Below are 21983 nucleotides of genomic sequence, written 5' to 3'. Positions count from 1 at the left end.
GAATGAAACGACGGTCAATATCGAAGAATGACCTTTCACTTTGATATTTGTCTACGAAGCATATATTGCAACAACAAGCTACTGCCGTACATATTTATCTAACTTACCTTTTAATGTCTCGAAATGTCTTGGAAGTTGCCGAGGTTTGTTTTAGCCCGGCGAACTCTTTCACTTTGTTATACAACCATTACAAAAATTCCTTGTGATCTTTGCTTGTAAACTTCAGTCGGGTTTGGTTTCATTAACCTTCTAATTGATATCTCACTGTGCACAATATTTTCTTCAATACATTCCTGTCTATAGCTGAGGGCTCATGATTTGGATTGTGCCTCGGGGAATTAAACGAAGCTAAACCAATATGTTGGCTCTCTGCTGTGGTTTTCAAGAATTGTCAGAATTGTGGTCTAGAAGTGGCCAGCGAAATTGAAATTTCCGGTTTCAAATACTGTAGTCTGGAAGGGGAAACTTTTTGACGAAGAATTTAAAAGAAAACTAAACAATGCAAGCTGTAGGTTTTTCCATTAAGTTTGGAATTGACAGTATTTAGGAAATTGATTAAGCACGTTCGTTTAATCAGTCAATGTTTAGAAGAGTTTTCGGCACAAGCGAAAAGCTCTATCGAACGTAAATTCCTTTCGCTTTCAAGTTCGATTTTATGCAAACCCCGGTTTCCTGCACGTCTTCAAATGAATTCAGAATCACTAAACTATTTTACCTACCCGCAATACATTTTCTTCCGTAAGTTGAAGTCTTGGCAGTAATTAATTCCCAAAGATTGAAGAAATATGTCGAGTATGGCCCGCGAAACCAATCGATTCGCGCTTGATGTATACACTGAACGGCGTCAAATAAACTCACTTTGATTTCTGTTCACTGCTGTTTGATTTGTTTACCATTTATATTTGATCAGTAAACTTACGGCGGTGAAAAAGTGTCTCGTAAAGATTGCACTTTGTTATTTTTGAGATCTCTTCAAGCAAATGCATGATATCGGCTTAACCCCCTGCTGCTAAGGTAACCCTCACCCCGTTATTTCATCCTTCAAATCGTTTTTAAAATAGAAATTTCTGAGAGTGATTCATCCCTTATTGCTAAATAAATACCTCTCTCACGCAACGTTGTTAAAAGATTTCTCGTTAGTCACTTAGTAAGCTTAAAAAAAGCAACATTGAGAATATCGTGTCGGGATAGCTATTCAATGACACACGCATTTGACCCAAAGAAAAAATATCAACATTGGCTATTGAAACTTTAGGCTTGGCTCTAATAGCGCGTCAAGAACTCTAAGTATGTATTGATTGTCAGGCCTGGCTCGTTAAGAGGTCATTAATTTTGCATCAAAATTAAATCAGGCTGAATTGGCTAGCTTATGTGGGGAGAAGGAATCTCTCGGATTTTTTTTAATCGAGTTGCGTCCTTTGGAATTTGAAAAGAGTGGTGGTTTAAGGCGAGGGCATCGGCGCGAGCGCTTATGGGATTGTTTGGGGACAAACAAGGAACTATGATCTGTTTGATTACTCTTAAACGTAATGATTTCTTGCTAAGGGGCCGATTGCGCAAAAACGGCTTTCTCGACTCCGTATGTCTTCAGTTCCCGCTAAAAATTAAGGGTAATGGCGTAACGCGAATGTTTGACTACGAGCCCGAGATTTCTATGAGCGAATACATAGTAAACGATGCGCAGTCAAGCTGGGTATCGCTCACAAAGTTTCTTATCTTATCTTATCTTATCTTATCACAGAAAACGAGGGCCAGCTTTTTTGTTTTAGTAAAAACTCTAAATGATTGCAGTCCAAAACCTACAATTTTATACACTTAATCCAAAAATCAAGAATAATTGTCCCTTCAATAAGAAAAACGAATAGGTGAGAACACATGTACTGATAAAAATTATTCATGATTTATTTTAACAGTGATGTTCTTTCTGTAAATAACATTACATCACTCATAATTAATGACCAGCACTTCACTTAAACATCGCGTTGTTCAATACGCAAACACATAAAAACAAGGCTATTAATTTGATCAACGGAAATCAATTTAGTCATATTATGAAATAGCACAACTGTTAAAGTTTATTCATCCTTTCTTCCTTGTGGTATACAACACAAGCGCCGTAACCATCGGCCAAGGCGAGTGAGTTTGCTGATCTGTTGAAGAGAAAAAGAGAGCACATATTAATGAAAACCTTTAGAAGCTTTCCGAGCAATATATTCGATTCCCGAGAATTGCGTGTGTATAATGTAAGGCTTGGTGTCCTTCGATTTAGCTAATAATAGCCTTAAATCTTAGAAAACCTCAGATTCCTAATATAATGCTTAGGGACGGACCATTATTTTCTGCGAGGGGTGTATAAAAAATATTGAACAAATTGCCTAGGAAGACAAAAAAGATTGTTTGCAAACAAGATATGTATAACGAAACATAGTGTGCACTTCGAAAAGACAGTAAAGAAACCGTTTGCAGAGGAAACATTTTTCACCCATACCCCCCACCCCCCCCCCCCCCCACCTCCAAAAAACAATGGTCCGTCCCTTACAGTGCTATTTTTTGACCTCATAGCACATAATGCGTGGAGAAAAGCAACATTGGGGGAAAATGAGGCAGATTTCGAGATGAATTCGGGTTTTTTGTAAACTCCCCAGTGACTGGATGGCTGTTGCGAATTTAGACTTTGGCCTTACATTAAGTTTCTACTAAAACAACTTATTAAAGAACGTACCTTCTTTTTCTGTTTTTTTGCTGCATCATGTTGAGTAAATGACTCATCTTCAATGAAGTCAACAGAGTCGAAACCAGTCTTCACGCCAGATTTGTAGGCGGTGAGAGAACTGGAGGCAGATACACTTGGTATAGACTCATGGTCGACATGGTTGAAAGAGCCTTTCTCTGATGTAGTCGATGATCTTTCGGCTCTTTCCCCAGTGTTTTCCTCTGAGTGGTCGGCTGGGTTTTCTTCGAAGTTTTCTTCCAGGCTTTTGCCCGAGCTGTCATTTGAGCTGGATGTAGACTATTAAACGAAAGAAAAAATTCTCAATTCAACCCGTCAAGTCAAGATATATTACGAAGGCAAGGGCAATTTCTATGAAGAGTTCTTTAACCAGAAGCTTTTTCCCCAGGAGGTTTAACGTCGGTTCATTTGAATGAGAGATAGCCTCCTTCGCAGACGTTCTTTGGGCTCGTCACGTGTTTCTACCCACGCTTGACGAGCCCAAAGTACTTCTGCGAAGGAGGCTACATGAGAGAACACGAATAGAAAAATTTAAATCTTCCCCTTCCCTGCTCCCTTTTCCTGGATGGGATACTAGCCCATAGAACGGTCACCCGCATCATTCAGTTCGCTGGTACCCATTTATACACGTACCCGGGTGGAGAAAGATCACGGTGAGAGTAAAATATTTTGACCCAAACACCACAAAATGACCCCGGTTGGGGCTGGCACCCAGGACCGCTCGGTCTACCGTCTACTAGCCCGGTTAGGCTACCGCGCCTTCTTTTCAACTAGTAGGTCTATCGGAAAGGCAGAAGACTATTTTTTTTAAAAAAAATGTATTTTATCTAGTCAGGTTACATACCTTTTGTTCTTCACTATCGTAGCCATCACCAACATGACGTTCTTCGCCGCCTTCATCAACTCTGAAATGTGCCTCGGTGAGTAATCTGTCCATTTCCTCTTCCAGTTTCCAAAATGGGAACAAAACCATAATCCCGATTTCATACTGAAATTTCTCCGTCATATTACTGACGTCGATTTCAGCATCTTCGAGGTCGTTGCGAAGCTGCGCTATCTCGGCGGCGACTCGGTCTCTGTCTTCTCTAAGGGCTGGTACCATCTCGGCCTCAACTTTAATCTCTAAAATTTCCGCTTGCTTCTTGGAAGCTGTCTCTTTCAACTTCTTTTCCTCTTGATCAAGCTGCTTGGAGAATCTGTCCGATGTCTCGCCCAAGGCGTGGTATTCGTTGTAGAGATTCGCTGTGTTTAGTTCCATCATGTTCAATTGTGCCCTGGCGTCTGCGATCTGCTTCATAAGCAAGCTGTTTCTCCGGTTTTGCTCTTCAATTTCCTCGTCCAGTGTCACGTTTTCTGAACGTAATCCCTGAATTTTGGCAACAACCACGCTTTTGCTCTGTGTTTAATGAAAAGAAAAGGGAAACAAAATTAATATGACTGATTGGAATAAGTTGAAGCGCTAGCGTTTTTCATAAAAATGGTTACTGGCTTGACATAAAAAAGTTTAGAAACCAAATGAGAAAATTGTGCTGAAATTCGAAAGAGGTGAAGCAAAATGTTTAAAGGCATATTAAAGGCAACTAAATAAACTTGCTAAAAAACAACTAACAACAACTACAGTAATAAACTTACTTAAAGGCCGTACCCCTTGTAACGGCTTTTCGCTGTTAAATACAGTATCTTAATTTTTTCCTTACGATGTCATTAGTTTATCAAAAGTCAGGGTGTACTACACCCTGCATACTTGAGCAAACTATTTTGCGATACATAAGTTATCTTTACTTTTGTGATAAATCCAACTAACTACAAATCGAACGGAGACTCATGCAGTCAGGAGGCGCTCACGTATGGAAGAACTGAAACGAATACATTATCTTGGGCTGCTACCAAAGAAAGTGGCCAAAAATAGGACCAGATCATTGATTTAGCGAATACAAGGTTGAATTCGTGTACTTAAGGCCATTATTGTACCTCAAATGTGCAGTTTACACCAGCGTTTGAATTCATATACTGCGGCTGAGCTGTAGAATATGTCTGCTCATCACAATCTCCTTGTACATGCCACATCACTGAGCAACCAGACGCGCCCTCATCATATGAATAGTCCATTTGTTCGTTCTGTTCGTTTGAATTACTCCAAGCCTGGTAGGGATAGTAAGGCTGAGGCGGCAGCATATTACAGTCCGGTGGTTGTTGCATGGCTTGGCCTGTGATGTCATTCTGTGGCTGTTGTTCGCCAAGACCCCCAAAGAGTTGATATGAAGTTGAGAAGTTTACTTGCGAAAGTTCTGCATTCACTTCGACGATGAACGAATCTGACCACATATCTGCGTGAAATATAAAGGTGGAAAAAAAAACCGTAAGGATAATCGAGAAAATTCATCTCAGTTAAATTGTAATAGACTGGCTGAAAGAACGCAAGAGAAACAGCGAGTGAAGCGAGCGCGAGTGTGAAACAAGGGGTGTGCAAGGGCCCAAGTGCGAAGCACGGGGATGAGCAAAGCGAGCGAAAGAAAAATCGCGCGAAAAAAAAACTTGATCTCGCCGCGAGTGTTTTTATTTTACGTTTTGCGCTGGCGTCCAGCTCTCTCGCAATTGTTTCCCCGTATTCAACGATCGAAGAAAAACACGAGTAAATAGAGGGCTATGAACAGTCTAAAGTCATAAATAAAGTATTTAAAATAAACAGTTTATGTTCGCTCACAATGGCAACGATCACACGAAAATTTATTGCCTGAAGCTCATTTGCTAACAACGCAATATAAATTGAATCTTCCTTATCAATGAATAAAACAGAGTTTTCCCGACTATATTTGAAATTAACTTCACTTGTAGCAAATAATCCGGGAAACATTGATCTGGGATAAGGCTCAAACATTGTTTTCATCTTGATCGGAGTTAAACTTAAAATTTCTTTTTTTTTTTTGCGCGGTTTGGTTTTAGCGTATATATATAAAAAGCGCATATATAAAAAGAAAAAAATTCGTTATCTAGACTTGCTAAAAAGTATCAAATGAGTATTTGAAGATATTTTCATTTTATACAAAAACAGAAAGTGGCAGTTTTCCATTACTATATATAAAACATTCTTTATATAGAAAATCAAGTTTCCACTTACTTAGATTTCGACGTCGCGCGTTGTATTCAATCTCAACCTTTTTTACACCGTCTCAATAAACTCGTTATTTTCCTGTAGAGCTTGTAGCTAAAGAAGCCAAGTATTTTCCTGACTTTCTGGATTGCTAAACAAATCTTGTCCGTAAAGCTAAATCGAATTCTCTCTACGCTTTCGTCTCTCACGAAGTGAAACCTTGCGGTACAAAAAGACTCTAGCGAATCGATTGTTTGTACGCGGTTCTTTTTCATTGTCATGGTTGCACACATTTGTGGCGTCAAGCGCGCGCTTTTGCTAAACTGACAAGCGCGCGCCTTTGTTAAACTGACGCGTGCGCTGGTCTTGAACAACAAGCTAAACTGAAAACAAAAAACTCATTCAGATCTACTTGTGCACGTTTATATTTTCTCCCTTAAGGATAACATTATTTCGTTATGATTAAATAACAAACAGTAAGCGCTATTTATCAAGCAAAAGGGAAAAATCTAAAGTCGCCTTTCGAACGCAACCGTTTGAAATAATGGCGTGATTACTGTTAGCTTCACCCTGCGAGCAGAGCCTCTTTTAACTTCCCTGTGATTGAGATTTGGGAAGAAGAAAGAGGCTCTGCATGAATCGTGTCATTTCTTTGAAGTCGCCGCAGCCCCAAAGTTTGGGCTGGTCAGTCCGGATTAAACCGGTTTTTGCTGCGCGGGCATTTATTTTTTGGAAAAACTGACGGTCAAGACGGAGCCCAAAGTACGCTCTCGAAAGCACTAGAGCTGACGATTGCTCTCGCCATCTGCTACCGTTTCTGTGCGCGTGCAGCTTGTGGATAAATTAAGAACTCGTTTTTTTCGCAAACCAAACGGAAATTTAATTACGGTTAAAATCGCACATCTCTACCATAAAGTCACTAATACGATCTCAAGCGGTACTTAACGTGTTTTTACTGAAGGAATTCAGACGCTCTTTAAAGAAAAGAACTTGTAAAACAAACACTTTGTTCACGCTGTCGTGTGCAATCCGTCACGCCATTCCGCACGCGCATGCCAAATTTAAGTGGTCCTCGCGCAAGCTAAACGCGCCACCATCGCGTAAACCTCGCGCATGCTCAACAAAGATTTTACGCGATTCTTGCAGAGCCCTTTCTTCTCAAGTATATCAGTGGAAAAGAAAGGGCTCTGCTCGCAGGGTGTGTTAGCTTACGCATGAGAAACTGACCATTGAAGGAAATAAAGTTGAAAATAAATGAATAAAGAAAGATAATTTAATACACCCACCTATTTCTTGTTTATTTGTCCATTATTACCGTACTGAAAACGTGATTGCAACATTCAGTAGTCTCAACTGCTTGCTTCATCAGAGCCTTTTGCAGCGTTGAAGCAAAGTGAAGTTAAAGTAAATAAAATTATGCCGTAACGACAGTCCAAAGTCCATTTAGCCAATGATATATTCGCTCCACTCCATCCCTTTGCCTTAGAAATTAAGTAGTCTTGTGTTATTATCATACTCAGTTTAAACTGATTAATATCTGCCTGGTCTACAAACGGCATGATTAAAGATGAATTCCAGTCCGTACTGCGCAATCTCGGCTGCAATGTTTACGTGAGCCCACTCGAAGGGAATGTTTACAAGCAAAACTAAAAATTCCGCGACAAACTTACCTTTTTCTTCATTATTAACGCCAGATATCCTTGCAGAACAAATAATAACGAGTAGAAGAACCTTGACGCTATTTCAAACCGACGTTTCAGCTCATCGGAAACTCTTGAACGAAACGAACCGTAATGGCGGACTAAAAAACGTCATGTATGCTGTCACCGAAGTGTAACGTTTCAACGAATTCAAAACAAAAACGAAAACAAACCCCGAGTCTGCGCAGTACGGACTGGAAATCAGCTTTAACGGTTTGAATTTTTACACATCTGCGCGTGCTGCCCAAGGGAAACGCGCGCTTTCGAAATTCTTTGGCTTGCGACATGGATCAAAAATCGAACTTTTTATTCCTCGTTAAAGGCTGTATTTGTGAAAACAAAAAAACGTAGCCATGAAATGATCCATATTATATAATTTGTAGATATAATTCTACAAAAATTCTCCACCTTCTATCATTTGATAAAAGGGTAGATTGACACTAACAAAAAATTATCGCACGACCATTAGTCGAGAGCTATACTCGTGCATGGGACTAAATATCCTGCACGCAGTTGATGTAGAGAGACAATAGTGAGAGACCTCATGACATATTCATACCACGTAACATTTAGTTCACGGAGAATACTACTGACTAAACAGCCCTGCGGTTAGCCTACCTGGCTCTGCGGTTAGCCTAAATAGCACTCCGGTTAGCCTAACTAGCACTGCGGTTAGCCTAAATAGCACTCCGGCTAGCCTAACTAGCACTGCGGTTAGCCTAAATAGCACCCCGGTTAGCCTACTTTAGCTTGGGTTGCTTGCGGTTAGCTTTTATAATAGGGTCAGGATTTTTATTTAAAAAATTAGGATTCTTGGCAGCTGGTCGTCAGCGGCCTAGTGCATATCGCTCCTGTTCGGCATGCCGGCGACCCGGGTTCAAATTCTCTTGGTCTCAACTTTAAGTTTAGTGTGATTTATACTTCATGTATGAAAAAATAAGAAAACTCACGACATCAACTGAGCGCTAAATAGTCCAAAAAAGACCGTGGCCTGTAATTTGCCACCAGTGTGTGTTTTGGCTTGGACTATGAGTAAGTGTCCTCTTACGATCAAGGAGGTGTCCGTCCACAGGAGGTGTTCTACTAGCAAAGATTCAACTGTAATTTGCGGTTCACAAAAACCCGGTTTTATAAAAATAAATTCCATGCTTTGGGATTCCATCAGAATGGTCCCGCGGGATAGACTTACAGGATACATTCCTAAAAGCATGAAAAAGTTTCTAAAACAACCTTGGATTTCCACAGGACCATATGGAGATACGCAGGAGGGCGAAGCAATCTCGCACCCAAAGTCTTCGTTCCCCTTGAACGTCAGAAAATGTCGCACTTTCGTTAAATTGCGCATGCTTTTAAAAACACATTGCTCAAACAACTCCGTACTGACTCCCAGCAATTTTTATTATTTCTAAAACCAGTATTAATCAAAATCGATCCTGCATCACAACTCTCGAGCACTTTCCATTTGTACAGAGAAACCAGTTGTTCTGGCGAAAAATCAAATAAAACGGTTCTTTCACCAAGCAAATGTTCGGGAAGAGATGAAATACTTTCACTTTTCTCGTTTTTTACCGGAATGCTCGGAATATCACTGTGCCATTTTGCTTTTTCGCACTATTACCATACTCACCGGCTTGATGAAATACGCGGCTGTTCTGGTGAGAATTGAAATGGAACGCTCGTTTCCACCTGAAAGTTTTCAAATGGTACACATGCGCTAGTCCTGTATCATTGTGTGTGGTCTGTGTGTTGAAAAATTGTACTGTTCCTTTTGCAGGACAATTCTCGCCAGTTTTTCCACACAAATGGTAAGCACTCCTCTAGAGTCGCTCGTTTCGTCAAGCTTTCGCAGTAAGGAGCAAGGACTCGAGGTAAAGCAGTAATTTGGTGTAGTAGAAACTTTATTATTTTGTTTATGTTTAAGAACAGGCAATGAAGCGCGGGCACATCAAATAACTATAAAACCACTAACAAAATTAAGCTGAAATCGAACAAGAACTGAGTCAATACAAAAGATAATAAGCAGTAGTAAAAACATGTTCGTTCATAAAATTTTCTTGAATTCATTAGCGCCTTACTGTGATTTCAGTAACTGTACTGTATGACACTATTTCGTTAACCGGTATTTACAATTTTCCCTTAATAAGCTAAGTTTCGAACATTCTCCTCAGTTTCATTGATTGCAGCTGGGTAAAAAAGCCAATCCATATTTTCGCTGGTCCTTTAGAAGAGTACAATAACAATATTGATGAAATTACTCATTAGGACGGCAAGAAGCTGGCCGCAGAACCATCCTCTCTTGTTTTCACTGAAGACTAGTTCACTGGCGGGCACTAGATAGCCACTTACCCGCGTCCCGAGGGATGAGGTTATTACCCGCGCGGTCTCGAGGGTTATTCCGCACTAGTGCCTTTGGATACGCAACAGCAAAATGTGCCTACGAGTGCCATTCGAAAAGTTCTCACTATATCTTTCAAAGTGTCCTGATATTCTGTGTGTTTAAAGGCGTAAATGAACGGATCGCACGCACTGTGTAAATAAATCGCCCAAAAGGATAACTGCCCGAGAAAATCAGGCGGGTGTTCTAAATCTTTAGTCGTTAGTATCAAAAATACAAAAAACGGAGTCCGACAAACAAGAAACGTCAATATAACAACTGACATTGTCATGCGCAATTTCGTTTCCAAGGTAACGGGTGCGCCTGCGACCGGCGCTGGTGATATAGATGACGTGACTGCCATGCGCGATTGATGTTTGTGCAGCGCTCTTAAAATGCTGACATAAGCGAAAATCATAAAAGTACAAGGAAAGATGTATCCACAAAACATCATAGTTACGTTGTAGGAAATTTCCGCTCTGCTCGTGGTGTGAAAGTACTCGCAGTTGAAAATGTTTGAGGTGAACTCGTAGCGGCCCCAATGTATCGCGGGCCCAGAGGCGAAGAAGAACGAAATAATCCATGCGCAAAGCACCATAACGAGACACCGAAAGTTGGTGAGGGATTTGTTCATTGGTAGCACTACTGAAACGTACTGGTACACACACAGACAGCAGATTGTGAGCACGCTGGCCATAGCGAAGAGCGTGTTGATGAAACCATTGAAATAACAGAAGGCTTTACCAATAGTCTAAAAAAGGTACAAATGTATGATAAGTTATAGAGCGGTTTTCACTTGAGTGTCGAAAGTAAATTGCGTTTGCTTTGGTTTTGCATTTCAACGCTTAGTGATTGGTTAAAAAATCTCGCGCCACTTTCTCGACCAATCAGAACTAAAACCAAAACCAATCGGGACTCGCTCGCGCACGTTTTCCCGCTCTTTGCGTCAGCTTCATGTATTTGCTTCGAGTTTTGATTGGTTTACTGGATTGTCTACGTGTTTTGTGATTGGCCATAATAATTACTTTGGTTTTGGTTTTACGACACTTGATTGAAAACTGCTCTATTGTAGACGCGAAGTGCTGGTTAGTACGTTTAACGTTGAGTACATAATACGGTCCCAATTATCCGTTATAAAAATCTCTCAGATAATAAACTCTTCCACAAATCCCACCCCCTTCCCCAGCTGATTATAAGCCCCTATTGAAGAGCTTATTTTGCATTTTATGTTGTCACAGAATGCTTAGAGAATTGAAATTATCATTCAGTTCACGACCGTTGACCATATCATTATGTTTAGAGCGTTTTGGCGAGAGCTTTACCGTACGGTATTCTTGTTTGCCACCTATCTATTTTCGGACGTTACTTTCCTTCCTAAAAATAAACGGCGAGACATTTTTAACGCAGGATTTCTTCCTGTATAAGACAACCAAAAAAGGTGTTTAAACATATATAAGCTGAGAGATAATTATCGCAATTTTATGGTACGAAGCGTCTTATAAACACACCTGTTCATGGAATAGCACAGTAGCGACGGCAAAGGGCATGCAGGAAGCTGACATCCCGACATCAGCAATGGCTAAGTTCACCAACAACAGATGAAGTTGATTCCTCATTGAGCGATTCCAAAACACCACGAGACACACAGAGATATTGCCGATGATACCAATTAATGTAGTAATACCCAGTAATATCCCTATGATAAGAACGATGCCGGATAGCGGCATGCTGTGTTAAACAAAGTCTTTGTGAGGTCGATAAGTTGATATGGTCCTTCGAACCGGACAAATGAGCGACTTGAAGGTTTCTTCGGTTTTGGAGATGACTTTGATTTTGTTGCCCAAGAAAGACTTTAATAAAACGTTTATTTCTTTAAAAAATTCTCTAGCGCTGAGTGAGAAGAGTTATAACGAACGGTCATGGCGCGTGATAAAATCTCGCTTCGTATTAAGTACGATTTGATATGACTCGCTTTCTTGTAACTTCCACTCAAACCGTATCTGATTGATGGAGTTCAATTAATCTTTCGCAGTATTTATGTAGTAAGGATGTCACCTCCACCATGCGATCATGAATTCAACGAATGACAATTCGCAGTTAGCTGATTCACGTAACAACGCACAATAAATGTCTTTTCCAAAAGGCTTTCATGAAGTACTTCAACAAATCGTGGTCGTCAATTATATCCACCAAGCGGTAATGAAATGGAGATCCGAAGGTACTTTAAATCGGTCGGTGGCCAAGTTCACTGAATATTTGACGCGGGCGATCATGACCTTTCAAGCTTAGCGTCTTGGTGTAACTCGTGCTTTCAAACCATGAAAACACTATCTTGAACAGCTACGCGCCACAATAAAACCTGTCTGACCGTTACTTTGTTTTTGTCAATGGGATTTTTTTGACTCCTCGTAAAAAAGTATGGCCGTGTAAGTCTTTCCTCTGGTTCGAGAATATTCGCCGTGTGTAAGTTTTGCAGCCGATATTGCAATTGTTCGTTTTTGTTTTGACGGTTTGTAGAATATAGGTTACTGAACGAAACATTGTTTAAAAGTGAGGTGGGAAACTACCTGCCGACACCTGTCAACGCTAATTGTGTTTCAAACTGGTTATATCGCTCTTGATCAACAGTAAACGCAATAAACACCCGTTTGTTTTTCTTAAAAAAATTATTGCCCTCTTTTAATGTTACAGGTACTGACATATATAAACGCATCCTCGTACCCAGGGTCTTCATTCTCTTTGACCCGCGGTCAGGAAACGAGCTCGTTTCTTCAAGCCTGCGCAGAAGGGACGAAGACTCGAGGTACGAGAATGATATAAACGCGCACCATCTTGGTATCTGCCCAGTCGCCCAGGAGATAACCCGGCCGCGACGGCCTTGTCACTAATTAAGGCGCGTTTACACGACAGAGAAAATTGGGTACGGACCCGTCAAAAAATAAGTCCGGACCTGACCACTTTTGTAGAGAAACAGTCAAATCAAAACGGGGCCATAGGCGGCTATGGCCCCGTTTTGATTTGACTGTTTCTCTACAAAAGTGGTCAGGTCCGGACCGTTTTTGTGACAGGTCCGTAGCCAAATTTCTCTGCCGTGTAAACGCGCCTTAAGGCCCCGTCCACACTGACCCGGGGAAATTTGAAAACGGAGAAATTTGAAAACGCCGCGTTAAATGTTTTCCGTCCACATTAACCCGTTTTTTGAAAAGCTCCGTTTTCGGTGACCGAAAACGCCGTTTCAGTGTGGCCTAACCGGAGAAAAAAAGATGTGTTTTTAAATTTACCCGGGTCAGTGTGGACGGTTGGCCTAACCGGAGAAAAAAAGATGTGTTTTTAAATTTACCCGGGTCAGTGTGGACGGTTGGCCTAACCGGAGAAAAAAAGATGTGTTTTTAAATTTACCCGGGTCAGTGTGGACGGCGCCTAAGGCGGCGCTTATATTTTATTTTTAATTTTTTGGATAGTGTTAAGAATGTGTTCATTATCAACGAGTCCAAGTGTAATAAGTAAGTCATCATCCAGTACTTGATATGTTCACGGAAATGAAACAATGGCATGGTTTAAAATTTAGTTTTAGTGTGCCTTTTACTCATTTTTCGTCGATTATGTTTCTTACAGAGAGCAAGGGAAAGCTTTCTGCAATATTTTTTACCTAATATTCTTCTGAAAACTCGAGGTCACAATTTGGTAAGCGGTTCTGGAAGTCTATTAAGGACCTTTACATCGATGTTAAATGATCATGTGTGACGTCAATCTCATATTAAGAGCCCCCCGCTTCTTAATTCTTCTTTATTAGTCAGCCATAGGGCTCCCCTCTGAAGCGAGTGGTCTGGGAACTGTTGTCAATTCTGGTTATCAATTCATGTCCTATATACACCAAATGGTGAAGCCACATAACATTCTCACTACCATATATAGAACTACACGTCATTTGAAGTCATTAACCATCATTAGACATCATTTTCCACCACTAGACGTATTTTACACAACTACGCGTCATATATAGGACACGAATTTATTACCTCAATTCTCGACCCCAGAGCCCTCCTTTTTTGCGTATGACTGATGACGTCTCGCACCGTCAAGAAAACGATGGCCTGGAGTCAAGAAAGATAAAGTCCGTTATTTTCCTATCGCGCATGAATATTAAACTACACAGACGTTTTCAAATCAAGGAAGTTTCGGTGATGTGCTACCTGACTAGACATTGCGGTCAAGTGTGGAAATATGTTTCGGAAGCAAATCTTGTTTCCAGGTACTGAACAAGAAAATTTATAGCACAACTAAAGTAAATCACGCTTTCTGATTAGTTTATCAGTTAAGCGTCTACTATTTGTTCATGGGTGCACGCTGACGTAGGCCTTCAATCTGAGTGCGCGCGCTGATCAAGGAAGTACCACTACTTCACGAATTTCTACATGTTTTTCGAATTCCTGTGAATTTGAAAAGCTTTCCTGTGAATTTGAAATTCAAAAGTTTGTTTGTTTTTTCTTTTTAGGTTTTCGTCAGCGTTTACGTGAGCACTATACGCAGTTGTTTAAATAGCGCGCGCACTTTTAACCTAAAGAAACTGTAAATCGCCTTAAAGATGAATTACAGTCCGTACTGCGCAATCTCGGCTGCAATGTTTATGTGAGCCTCACAAACAAAGCAAAACTAAAAATTACGTGACAAACTTACCTGTTTCTTCATTAATAACGCCAGATATCCTTGCAGAACAAATAATAACAAGTAGAAGAACCTTGACGCTATTTCAAACCGACGTTTCAGCTCATCGGAAATTCTTGAACGAAGCGAACTGTAATGGCGGACTAAAAACACTTCATGTATGCTGTCAACGAAGTGCAACGTTTTAACGAATTCAAAACAAAAACGAAAACAAACCCCGAGTCTGCGCAGTACGTACTGGAAATCAGCTTTAAAGTTGTGCTATAAAACAAATGGTAAATGTCACAGCGTGCATTATTGAGTTACAGATGCACTTGGGAGGTCTGCTAAGCACTCAAGAAGCTAGAGTCACCCGAGGCTATCGCCTCGGGCGATTCTTACGCTTCTTTCGTGCTTAGCAAACTCCCTCGTGCATCTGTAACTCAATAGCGCACGCTCTTGACGTTTACCATTTGTTAAGTGTGTCATACACTATCTTTCATAAGAGAGGAGAGCTGAGTGAAATGAGTAAAGCGTTTCACGCCTAATGCCCCGGCGCTTAACTGCAGATTCTGCAGCATGAAACGGCTTGTTTTCACTCTGGATGGGATGCTAGTTCAGCGGCAATAGCTCTACAGCGTTATGTCGGGTCGTCCCGACAATGGCTGCTGCCCGTTTATACTCCTGGGGGCACTGACAATTAGCCATGTTCTAAACGAGCACGGGACTAGGTTCGAATTTTAAAAATTGATTACATTGAAAAATGAACCCTGACATCCGAAAGAGCATCCAAAAATTAGTTTATTTACAAAATTTGAATGTTATTGGTTTAAACACATAGGTATGGTTCACTTTTAGAAATCGTTAAAATAAAAGAGTTTAGTATGGATTGGAGGGACAGCTGTCCCTCTAATCCATACTAAGCTTACTTATTATATCGATTTTTAAAAGAGTTTTTAAACCAATAACTCTCAAATTTGGTTAAGTTACTAATTTTTGGATGTTCTTTCAGATAACAGTCCCAATTTTTCAATTCAATCGATATTGAATATTGTACCCAGTCCCCCGCTCGTTTCGAACATGGCTAATAAACATTCTCGTCCCCATAGCCCTTTCGTTTCTCTTAGCCGGCTGGGCCTTGGCACGAGGAAACAAAGGGCTCTGGGGACACAGGATTTCCAGTCCTAGATTCTAGGACTTCCGGTCTTCATGTATGCCGTCACGACGTTTCAAAAGAATGTATAAGAGAGTCGTTACGTTTTCAACTTCCGTTTAGGAATTCTTTGTTCCAAACAGCCAATCAAAAAAATGTGAATTAATTCAAAAATCCTATGTCCCCAGTAGGCATGAATAGATTGTGCTAGTAAATTCAGGAAAAGTTGCTTCACAATATACCAAAAAGTTGCTCTAAAGTTGCTCAAATATCAAAAAGTTGCCACCAAAATTTAGAAAAGTTGCTTGCTCTCAAGAGTCGTTTTGACGTGAATTTTGCGTTTTCTTGAAATTGAAGCGCTTGCAGGTTTACTAAGACTTGCCCCAGCATCTATGGCAACCTTAATGGGGTCAATGTCTGAATTATTTTCATTTTCCTCGTCTAAAATTTCATCTGATTACGATGCCATAAGTGACTTGGACTTCAGCAAATACCAAGATGGCCGCCGGCAGGCTCTATGTTACAGCGAATAAAACCAGTTTTAATAAAATCCTTCGAAATGAAACGACCTTTTACGGTTTGGATCGGTTTGGTATCAATTTGTTGCTCAAAAGTTGCCAAGGAAGGTAAAAGTTGCTCTAGGTTGCTGGTACTACAAAAAGTTGCTCAAAAAGCTAAAAGTTGCTCAAAAGTTGCCGAGCACAATCTATTTATGCCTAGTCCCCAGAGCCCTCCGTTTTCTCGTGCCAAGCCGGCTAAGAGAAACGAAAGGGCTATGGGGACGAGAATGGGCTAATAAAGTGTCTTGCCCGCAGCACCATAGAATGACACTGGATGGGCAAACACCCAGACTGTTCGACTTCAGCCCACTATTAGACCACCACACCCAAACAAAGGGGGCGGGGGTGTAATCTTCGGTTTTGGCCAGGATTGTAGACAAGGGTATCATCTACAGACGAAAAAACGCAAAAAAACGTCGACTAGTTTCAGCAAGTCAACGATCGCGTTTTATTGTTCACCACTGATGCGAAATGACGTTTTGTGCTATTTATACAGAGTGGAGATCCAAGCATGTACAAGGCACTGCGTGCGTGATATTTTTTGCTCTATAAAGCCCCAACCCCACCCCCTCTTAAAAGAGGGGCTTGTTTCTTTTTAAGACCCTTTGAGGAGCTGGGAGAATATGAGATTCAGGGTTGGATCCAGGGGAAGTTGATTGGGTGGCTAGGGGTTTAAATAAGATGATAAACAAAATATCTGCTAACTATCACTCCCTTTGAAAAATCCTGGATCCGCCCCTGAACTTTCAAATCGTGAAGTGCCTTCGTTTCCTTGTTCATAAATTGTCATGATTTTCCTTCCAGGGAAGGGGACTTATTACAATGGTGGAGGAAGGAGCTTTTGACAAACATGAACAAGGAATTTACGAGACTGAAAAAGATCCTTTACAAACCTATACAATCTTATAGATAGTTGGAATCTAAAATTTCAAGAAAAAAGCACTACACCTACCCATTTACAAATCTACATGAGCCACTTCGAATAACCAACTGGAACTAATTTACCTTGAGCTAAAACGCTTTTATATTTGTACAGAGATTAAATTTAGATTTCCTTACAGGAAACACCATTAAAAGATACGTTCCCGCTACGATGTGTCTTGTACCCAAAGATGAGATCTTAAATCTATAACATTAAATTTTTTTAAATGAATTCTATTCACTCTAAGCTTAAAGATGAATTCCAGTCCGTACTGCGCAATCTCGGCTGCAATGTTTATGTGAGCCCACACGAAGGGAATGTTAATAAGCAAAACTAAAAATTCCGCGACAAACTTACCTTTTTCTTCATTATTAACGCCAGATATCCTTGCAGAACAAATAATAACGAGTAGAAGAACCTTGACGCTATTTCAAACCGACGTTTTAGCTCATCGGAACTTCTTGAACGAAACGAACTGTAATGGCGGACTAAAAAGCGTCATGTATGCTGTCACCGAAGTGTAACGTTTCAACGAATTCAAAACAAAAACGTAAACAAACCCCGAGTCTGCGCAGTACGGACTGGAAATCATCTTTAACCTGCAAACGCAGACGTATTTCCGGCTGAAAAGTAACGGAGAGAAACGACAGGCGGAAATACGTCTGCGATCGCAAGCTACTCTTGGCTCTATCAATAGGAATAAAAATAGCCCGCAATGAACAAAGCAGCAGTTTTCTTATCCGGGATACTAGAAATAGAGTCCTACTGGTTGGTTGGCAGGTTACAGGAGACTCAACTAGCAACATTGACAGCAGTATTACATGCCTGATAAACTAACTAACAAACCAGGATTTTGAATCGCATCTCGACACACTAAGCCGTTTAGACGTGGGACTAAAATGACAGGCCATTTTTACCGACCTTTAAATAAGAATTTCCCAACACCCAGCGTTATAAAGTTAACCCGCGGTTGGCAAATCGTGATTAAAATCCTGACCCGAGATCCAACTCGAAATCCAGACTCAAAATCCTGACAAGAGATCCTGACCCGAAATCGGGTCAGCTTTCCCAAAGTCACGTCAGTGGCTCGCTGCCCTTAAAGGCCGTGTTCACACTTAGTGGTACCTGAGCACTCACAACAAAATAGCGTCGTGTTTACTACCCGTGCCCGAGTTATGGCGTGGTACTTTAAAAAATAGTGTGTTCACACTAGTGCCGAGCGAGAATCTTACTCAGGCACCCAGTGTGAACACAGCCTTATAGAGAACGAGGGAAAAAACAACAGGAACAATGCCCCGAGGCCCCAAAACCAATAGCAACTGCTACACTAGAGGACCAGGAGGATTACAAGCTCACGAGGGCTGCTACACTACAGCTAAAATCATAACTTGAGATCCAACTCATAATCCTGACTTTCACGATAGGTATCCTCCACATGTCGCGTCCAAACCAGGATTTACACTCAGCTGCTGTGCACTAAAGCGAGTGATGTATATTGATTGGCAGGAAATGCTGAAAAGAAAGAAAAACACAAATCACTACAATTATTCAACTGACAACAGTAACGAGATTTTGTAGAAATTGTGTCAATTCTTGCGTTACATCTTCTTTCAAATAACGCAAAAAAAAGTAATTGCATTTGATCTTTCATAAAAATCGCAATAAAAAAGTAGAATTGAAATGCACGCGAGCGATGCCTAGCGCAAACAAACGCGCATCAAGGTCTTTCAGGATTGCACGTGCAGAAATAAGTTTGTTGGGAGCTTAGATCGAACGGGCATAAAATTTTGTTTTCTTTCAATCAATAACATCAGCAAGGATCGCTCAACGCTCGAAACGTCTACTAGAATCACTTACCATTGAATCTCCCTCAGCAAACACTTTGGCCAGCGGATTCATTGGCCTGTGGTTCCAGTCCCTCGGTGTTACCACGCGGCCGTGATCGGCCGTCATATAAACGGAAACTTCCAGATCGAGTAGCGCTTCTTGAGCTAAAGTCTTCGGTATTCTTCGGGACGCGGGAGCAGTTGGTCGAAAAGCACTCGGAATGGCCTCGGGAACATTTGGCTCCCAACGAAACCGTGTATTAACGTCACCACTGAATGCAGTTGAATCTTCGGTCCTCGTTCTTCGCAGAAGGTCGCCGGGATTCGAAGATAACACTGCTGATCTAAGAGAAAGGCTCTTGTTGTTAGATGATTTGTAATGCTGTACCTTCGGAGTTGGTGATACGACCTGGACTGGACGAACGTCTCGTTCCTCTGAAAGAGTTTCCTCGCTTGACTCTGCTCTGTTCACAGAACTCGCGCTTGAAACAGAAGCAGCGGAAGGTTCTCCGCAAGTAGTTCTTGAAGCCGAACGATGTGAAAGTCTCACTGGTGACGGTGCTACGCAAGTGGTTTGATTAATCTGGGAGTACTTTATGAACGAAGAGTTTTTACTAAGACCGCTATATGTGGTATTTTCATCTACGCGAGGAGCGAGGTCCTGGTGACTAAATAAAGGAGTGGAGTTGAACGGGATAGCGGGTACGTCTTTAGAGGTCGCCAGCTCCCTTCCACCCCGCGTAAAGGAACTAGTGTGCAAAGTACTGCGGAGATTTACCCTCGACTCTTTTACAGGAGTTGGAGTGGCGAACCTCACTGCCGGAGAGAAGCTGGAGTATTTCTCAAAGCTCGAGTGTTGGTTTGTCCTCGTCGCCGTTGCATTACATGAAGACCTGTTCGGATCAAACGAGCCATCCGCTGACCTGTCTGGTGAAACCGATCGTAAGTTTGTTTGCTCAGTTGTAGCAGTTTTCGATTGATCTGTCCAAGTATCAAACGTCAACGAGCGCATAACGTCACTGTTGTCTTGAATCTTGGTACAGGAGGCAGCAGGGCTTTTTTGCGTCCCCTCTGTGATTTTAAGCAGCCCTAGATCCTCAAGAGCTTGGCGTTCAAGCCGTGCGATATCGTCCTCTTCCTACAAAAAAAGGAAAAACAATGAAGAACAACAAAGATATTTCAAGAGGAATAAAGGGAATAGAGGATATTACATGGTTGCGCGGAGATATGAAATTTATCTTCGAGTGTTCAAATCGATATCGATTCCGAAGATTTGCAAAATGTCGTCCGAAGGTCGTACGAATGTTTCCGAACAGTTTCCGAACTTTTCCGAAGATAATCGAAGATTGCCGATGAAGATCCGAAGATGTTTCGACTTAATATCGATCTACTTTGGCTCATTCAGCATTGAAACAGGGCAAACTTGTCAGAAAATGTTTCGAAATTGATATCTTCACATGTGAAAATAACATGTTATTTTCACGTGTGAAGATATGATTTTTTCGCGCGAAAGATTTCCTGGTATTTCACTGATGTTTATATGACAAATGCAGATTTGTTCGTGGTTGATGATCAACAGATAGACAAACCACAGGCAACGGGAAGAAAGAAAACCAACTACTCCGACGAAACTTGTTAGCAATATACATTACAGAAAGCATATTTTGAAAAATGTACCCGATTTTCCAGGTGTGATTCGCACTCTATCGTAACTTCCCTGGTCTTAACTGTCTTTGTTCCTTTTAAGATTTGAAGTAAAAAGCTTTTAGGTTTCTAGCTTAGTGCAGTTGGAGACATCGCTTTAGTACGGACACCGGAAATGAAGGGGCAGGCCCTACTAACTTTATAATACGTATTTTCTTCATAAACATCCCAAACCGAAAATTGATTTCCATACAATTTAGTAAATAGAAGAGCCAAAACATCAAGAAATAAAATTGACTGTAGTAACGGATGTGCAGAAATGAAAATCTGATTAACAACGGGGGCCGCCGTAGTGTCAACTATTTCTAGTAATACATTACAGCATGACAAAGGCTGAAACAGAATAACTTATTTGACGCTTGCATCCTGCACCATCATTCCAAAACATAAAACAGAAAAAGCTCGTTATATTTCTTCCCCTCAGTAGAGAAATAAACACACACCTCTACTGGAGTCAATTTGAAGTAATCCTTTCGGACGCTCTCGATGTGCTGAGGTGTTAAGAAATCTTCCGTTGAACAGGAACCCTGAGTTGTATCGGTAGAGAGCTGGAAACTAGTAATGTGTACCGTGGAGCATCGTAGCCTGGGTCCGAGGTCTTGGATCGCATCTCCAGACTGTGGCGGAGCAAACATGTTTGCCACTGAAGGTTGATAAGTAGAACAGGAGCCCTGGGTCACTGGCAAACATTGCCGCATAGGGGTCACTAAAGGATCGTTAGACGAATGAGCCGTCATAGCGCTAGTAGTTAGACCTCGCTGTGGTGTGAAAATTTCTGTCCAAAGCGGCGGCTGGTCAGAGCTGAAAGACTGGGCAACAAGTTGACCCTGTCGCACTGGCGTGGTGAGAGTTCTTTCAGGAGGCTGGAAACTAGCCGCTAGCACGTGGGAATAATCAGGCGGCAATTCTGAGCTAGGAACATGGAAACCAGTCGGAGGCTGGCGGGCAGGCGTTGCCATGGCATCATGACGGCGCTGGAAATCTACGGTCAAGTGTTGTCTGGTGCTAGAGTTCGGGTTGCTGAATAAATTTTGCGGAGTGAAGCTATCAGCTGCACTGCGATGTTGCTTGAATTCAACTAATGGCTGCCGTTTTGAAGTCGACGAGGGATTCGCGAAGGTTGTTCCTTGTGTTATCCCGGCGTTTTGGACGCCAGTTATTCGCTGCGGCGTACAAATATCCTCTTGAATAAACTGCTGTTTGGCAGGAGTTCGTAATGGTTCAATGGAAAGCTGGGTACGAGCCGCTTGTACAGCAGAATCCTGGACAGTAGCGCCT

General features: G+C 41.4%; 4 protein-coding genes across 7 annotated transcripts in view; all 4 read right to left on the bottom strand.

The window, feature by feature from the left end:
* Nucleotides 1-960, bottom strand: part of LOC144660704 (E3 ubiquitin-protein ligase TRIM71-like) — a 38331-nt gene extending 37371 nt beyond the window's left edge. Inside the window, exon 1 of one of the 2 annotated variants that reach the window (XM_078521421.1) lies at nucleotides 720-960. The gene's annotated coding sequence lies outside the window, so the exon portion shown is untranslated. Of the gene's footprint in view, nucleotides 1-107; nucleotides 147-719 lie in introns of those variants that run through there. The other variant, XM_078521425.1, reaches the window with a different exon arrangement.
* A 918-nt stretch (nucleotides 961-1878) lies between these two features.
* Nucleotides 1879-7360, bottom strand: LOC144660713 (uncharacterized). 2 transcript variants are annotated; one of them, XM_078521436.1, is made up of 5 exons: nucleotides 7109-7360; nucleotides 4703-5058; nucleotides 3576-4127; nucleotides 2723-3010; nucleotides 1879-2150 (listed from the first exon to the last, which is right to left on the bottom strand). In XM_078521436.1, exons 2-5 carry the CDS (start codon nucleotides 5054-5056, stop codon nucleotides 2076-2078), a joined length of 1269 nt encoding a protein of 422 aa, XP_078377562.1. In that variant the 5' UTR covers nucleotides 5057-5058; nucleotides 7109-7360; the 3' UTR covers nucleotides 1879-2075. The 2 variants fall into 2 exon arrangements, with proteins under 2 accessions (XP_078377562.1, XP_078377561.1); XM_078521435.1 differs by lacking the exon at nucleotides 7109-7360 and adding an exon at nucleotides 5850-6139.
* Nucleotides 7361-8917: 1557 nt separating this feature from the next.
* Nucleotides 8918-11700, bottom strand: LOC144661217 (rhodopsin-like). The gene is made up of 2 exons (XM_078521913.1): nucleotides 11405-11700; nucleotides 8918-10647 (listed from the first exon to the last, which is right to left on the bottom strand). Exons 1-2 carry the CDS (start codon nucleotides 11621-11623, stop codon nucleotides 9913-9915), a joined length of 954 nt encoding a protein of 317 aa, XP_078378039.1. The 5' UTR covers nucleotides 11624-11700; the 3' UTR covers nucleotides 8918-9912.
* A 4888-nt stretch (nucleotides 11701-16588) lies between these two features.
* LOC144661687 (uncharacterized) overlaps nucleotides 16589-21983 on the bottom strand; it is a 19787-nt gene continuing 14392 nt past the window's right edge. Inside the window, exons 12-15 of one of the 2 annotated variants that reach the window (XM_078522491.1) lie at nucleotides 21149-21983; nucleotides 19033-20139; nucleotides 17754-18687; nucleotides 16589-17408 (exon numbers count right to left, since the gene is read on the bottom strand). The exon at nucleotides 21149-21983 is cut by the window's right edge and continues 178 nt beyond it. In XM_078522491.1, the coding sequence (XP_078378617.1) occupies nucleotides 18652-18687; nucleotides 19033-20139; nucleotides 21149-21983 (1978 nt within the window). In that variant the 3' untranslated portion in view covers nucleotides 16589-17408; nucleotides 17754-18651. The remainder of the gene's footprint in view (nucleotides 17409-17753; nucleotides 18688-19032; nucleotides 20140-21148) is intronic. The other variant, XM_078522490.1, reaches the window with a different exon arrangement.

Source organism: Oculina patagonica, chromosome 7 (genome assembly GCF_052425735.1).
Source record: "Oculina patagonica isolate OP01 chromosome 7, crgOcupat, whole genome shotgun sequence".
In the NCBI taxonomy this organism is placed as follows: Eukaryota; Metazoa; Cnidaria; class Anthozoa; order Scleractinia; family Oculinidae; genus Oculina; species Oculina patagonica.
The sequence above is the reverse complement of the archived record's forward strand: the minus strand, read 5'-3'. Positions and strand labels throughout refer to the sequence as shown.

Bases quoted from the DNA above. Each gene is read 5' to 3' on its own strand.
- LOC144660713 (XM_078521436.1), bottom strand. From the start codon at position 5,056: ATGTGGTCAGATTCGTTCATCGTCGAAGTGAATGCAGAACTTTCGCAA. The intron at 3,011-3,575 runs GTATGTAACCTG...TTCGTTTAATAG, and splicing joins ACGATAGTGAAGAACAAAAG to TCTACATCCAGCTCAAATGA. The intron at 2,151-2,722 runs GTACGTTCTTTA...TCTCTTCAACAG, and splicing joins CAAAAAAACAGAAAAAGAAG to ATCAGCAAACTCACTCGCCT.
- LOC144661217 (XM_078521913.1), bottom strand. From the start codon at position 11,623: ATGCCGCTATCCGGCATCGTTCTTATCATAGGGATATTACTGGGTATT. The intron at 10,648-11,404 runs GTGTGTTTATAA...TACCTTTTTTAG, and splicing joins CTGTGCTATTCCATGAACAG to ACTATTGGTAAAGCCTTCTG.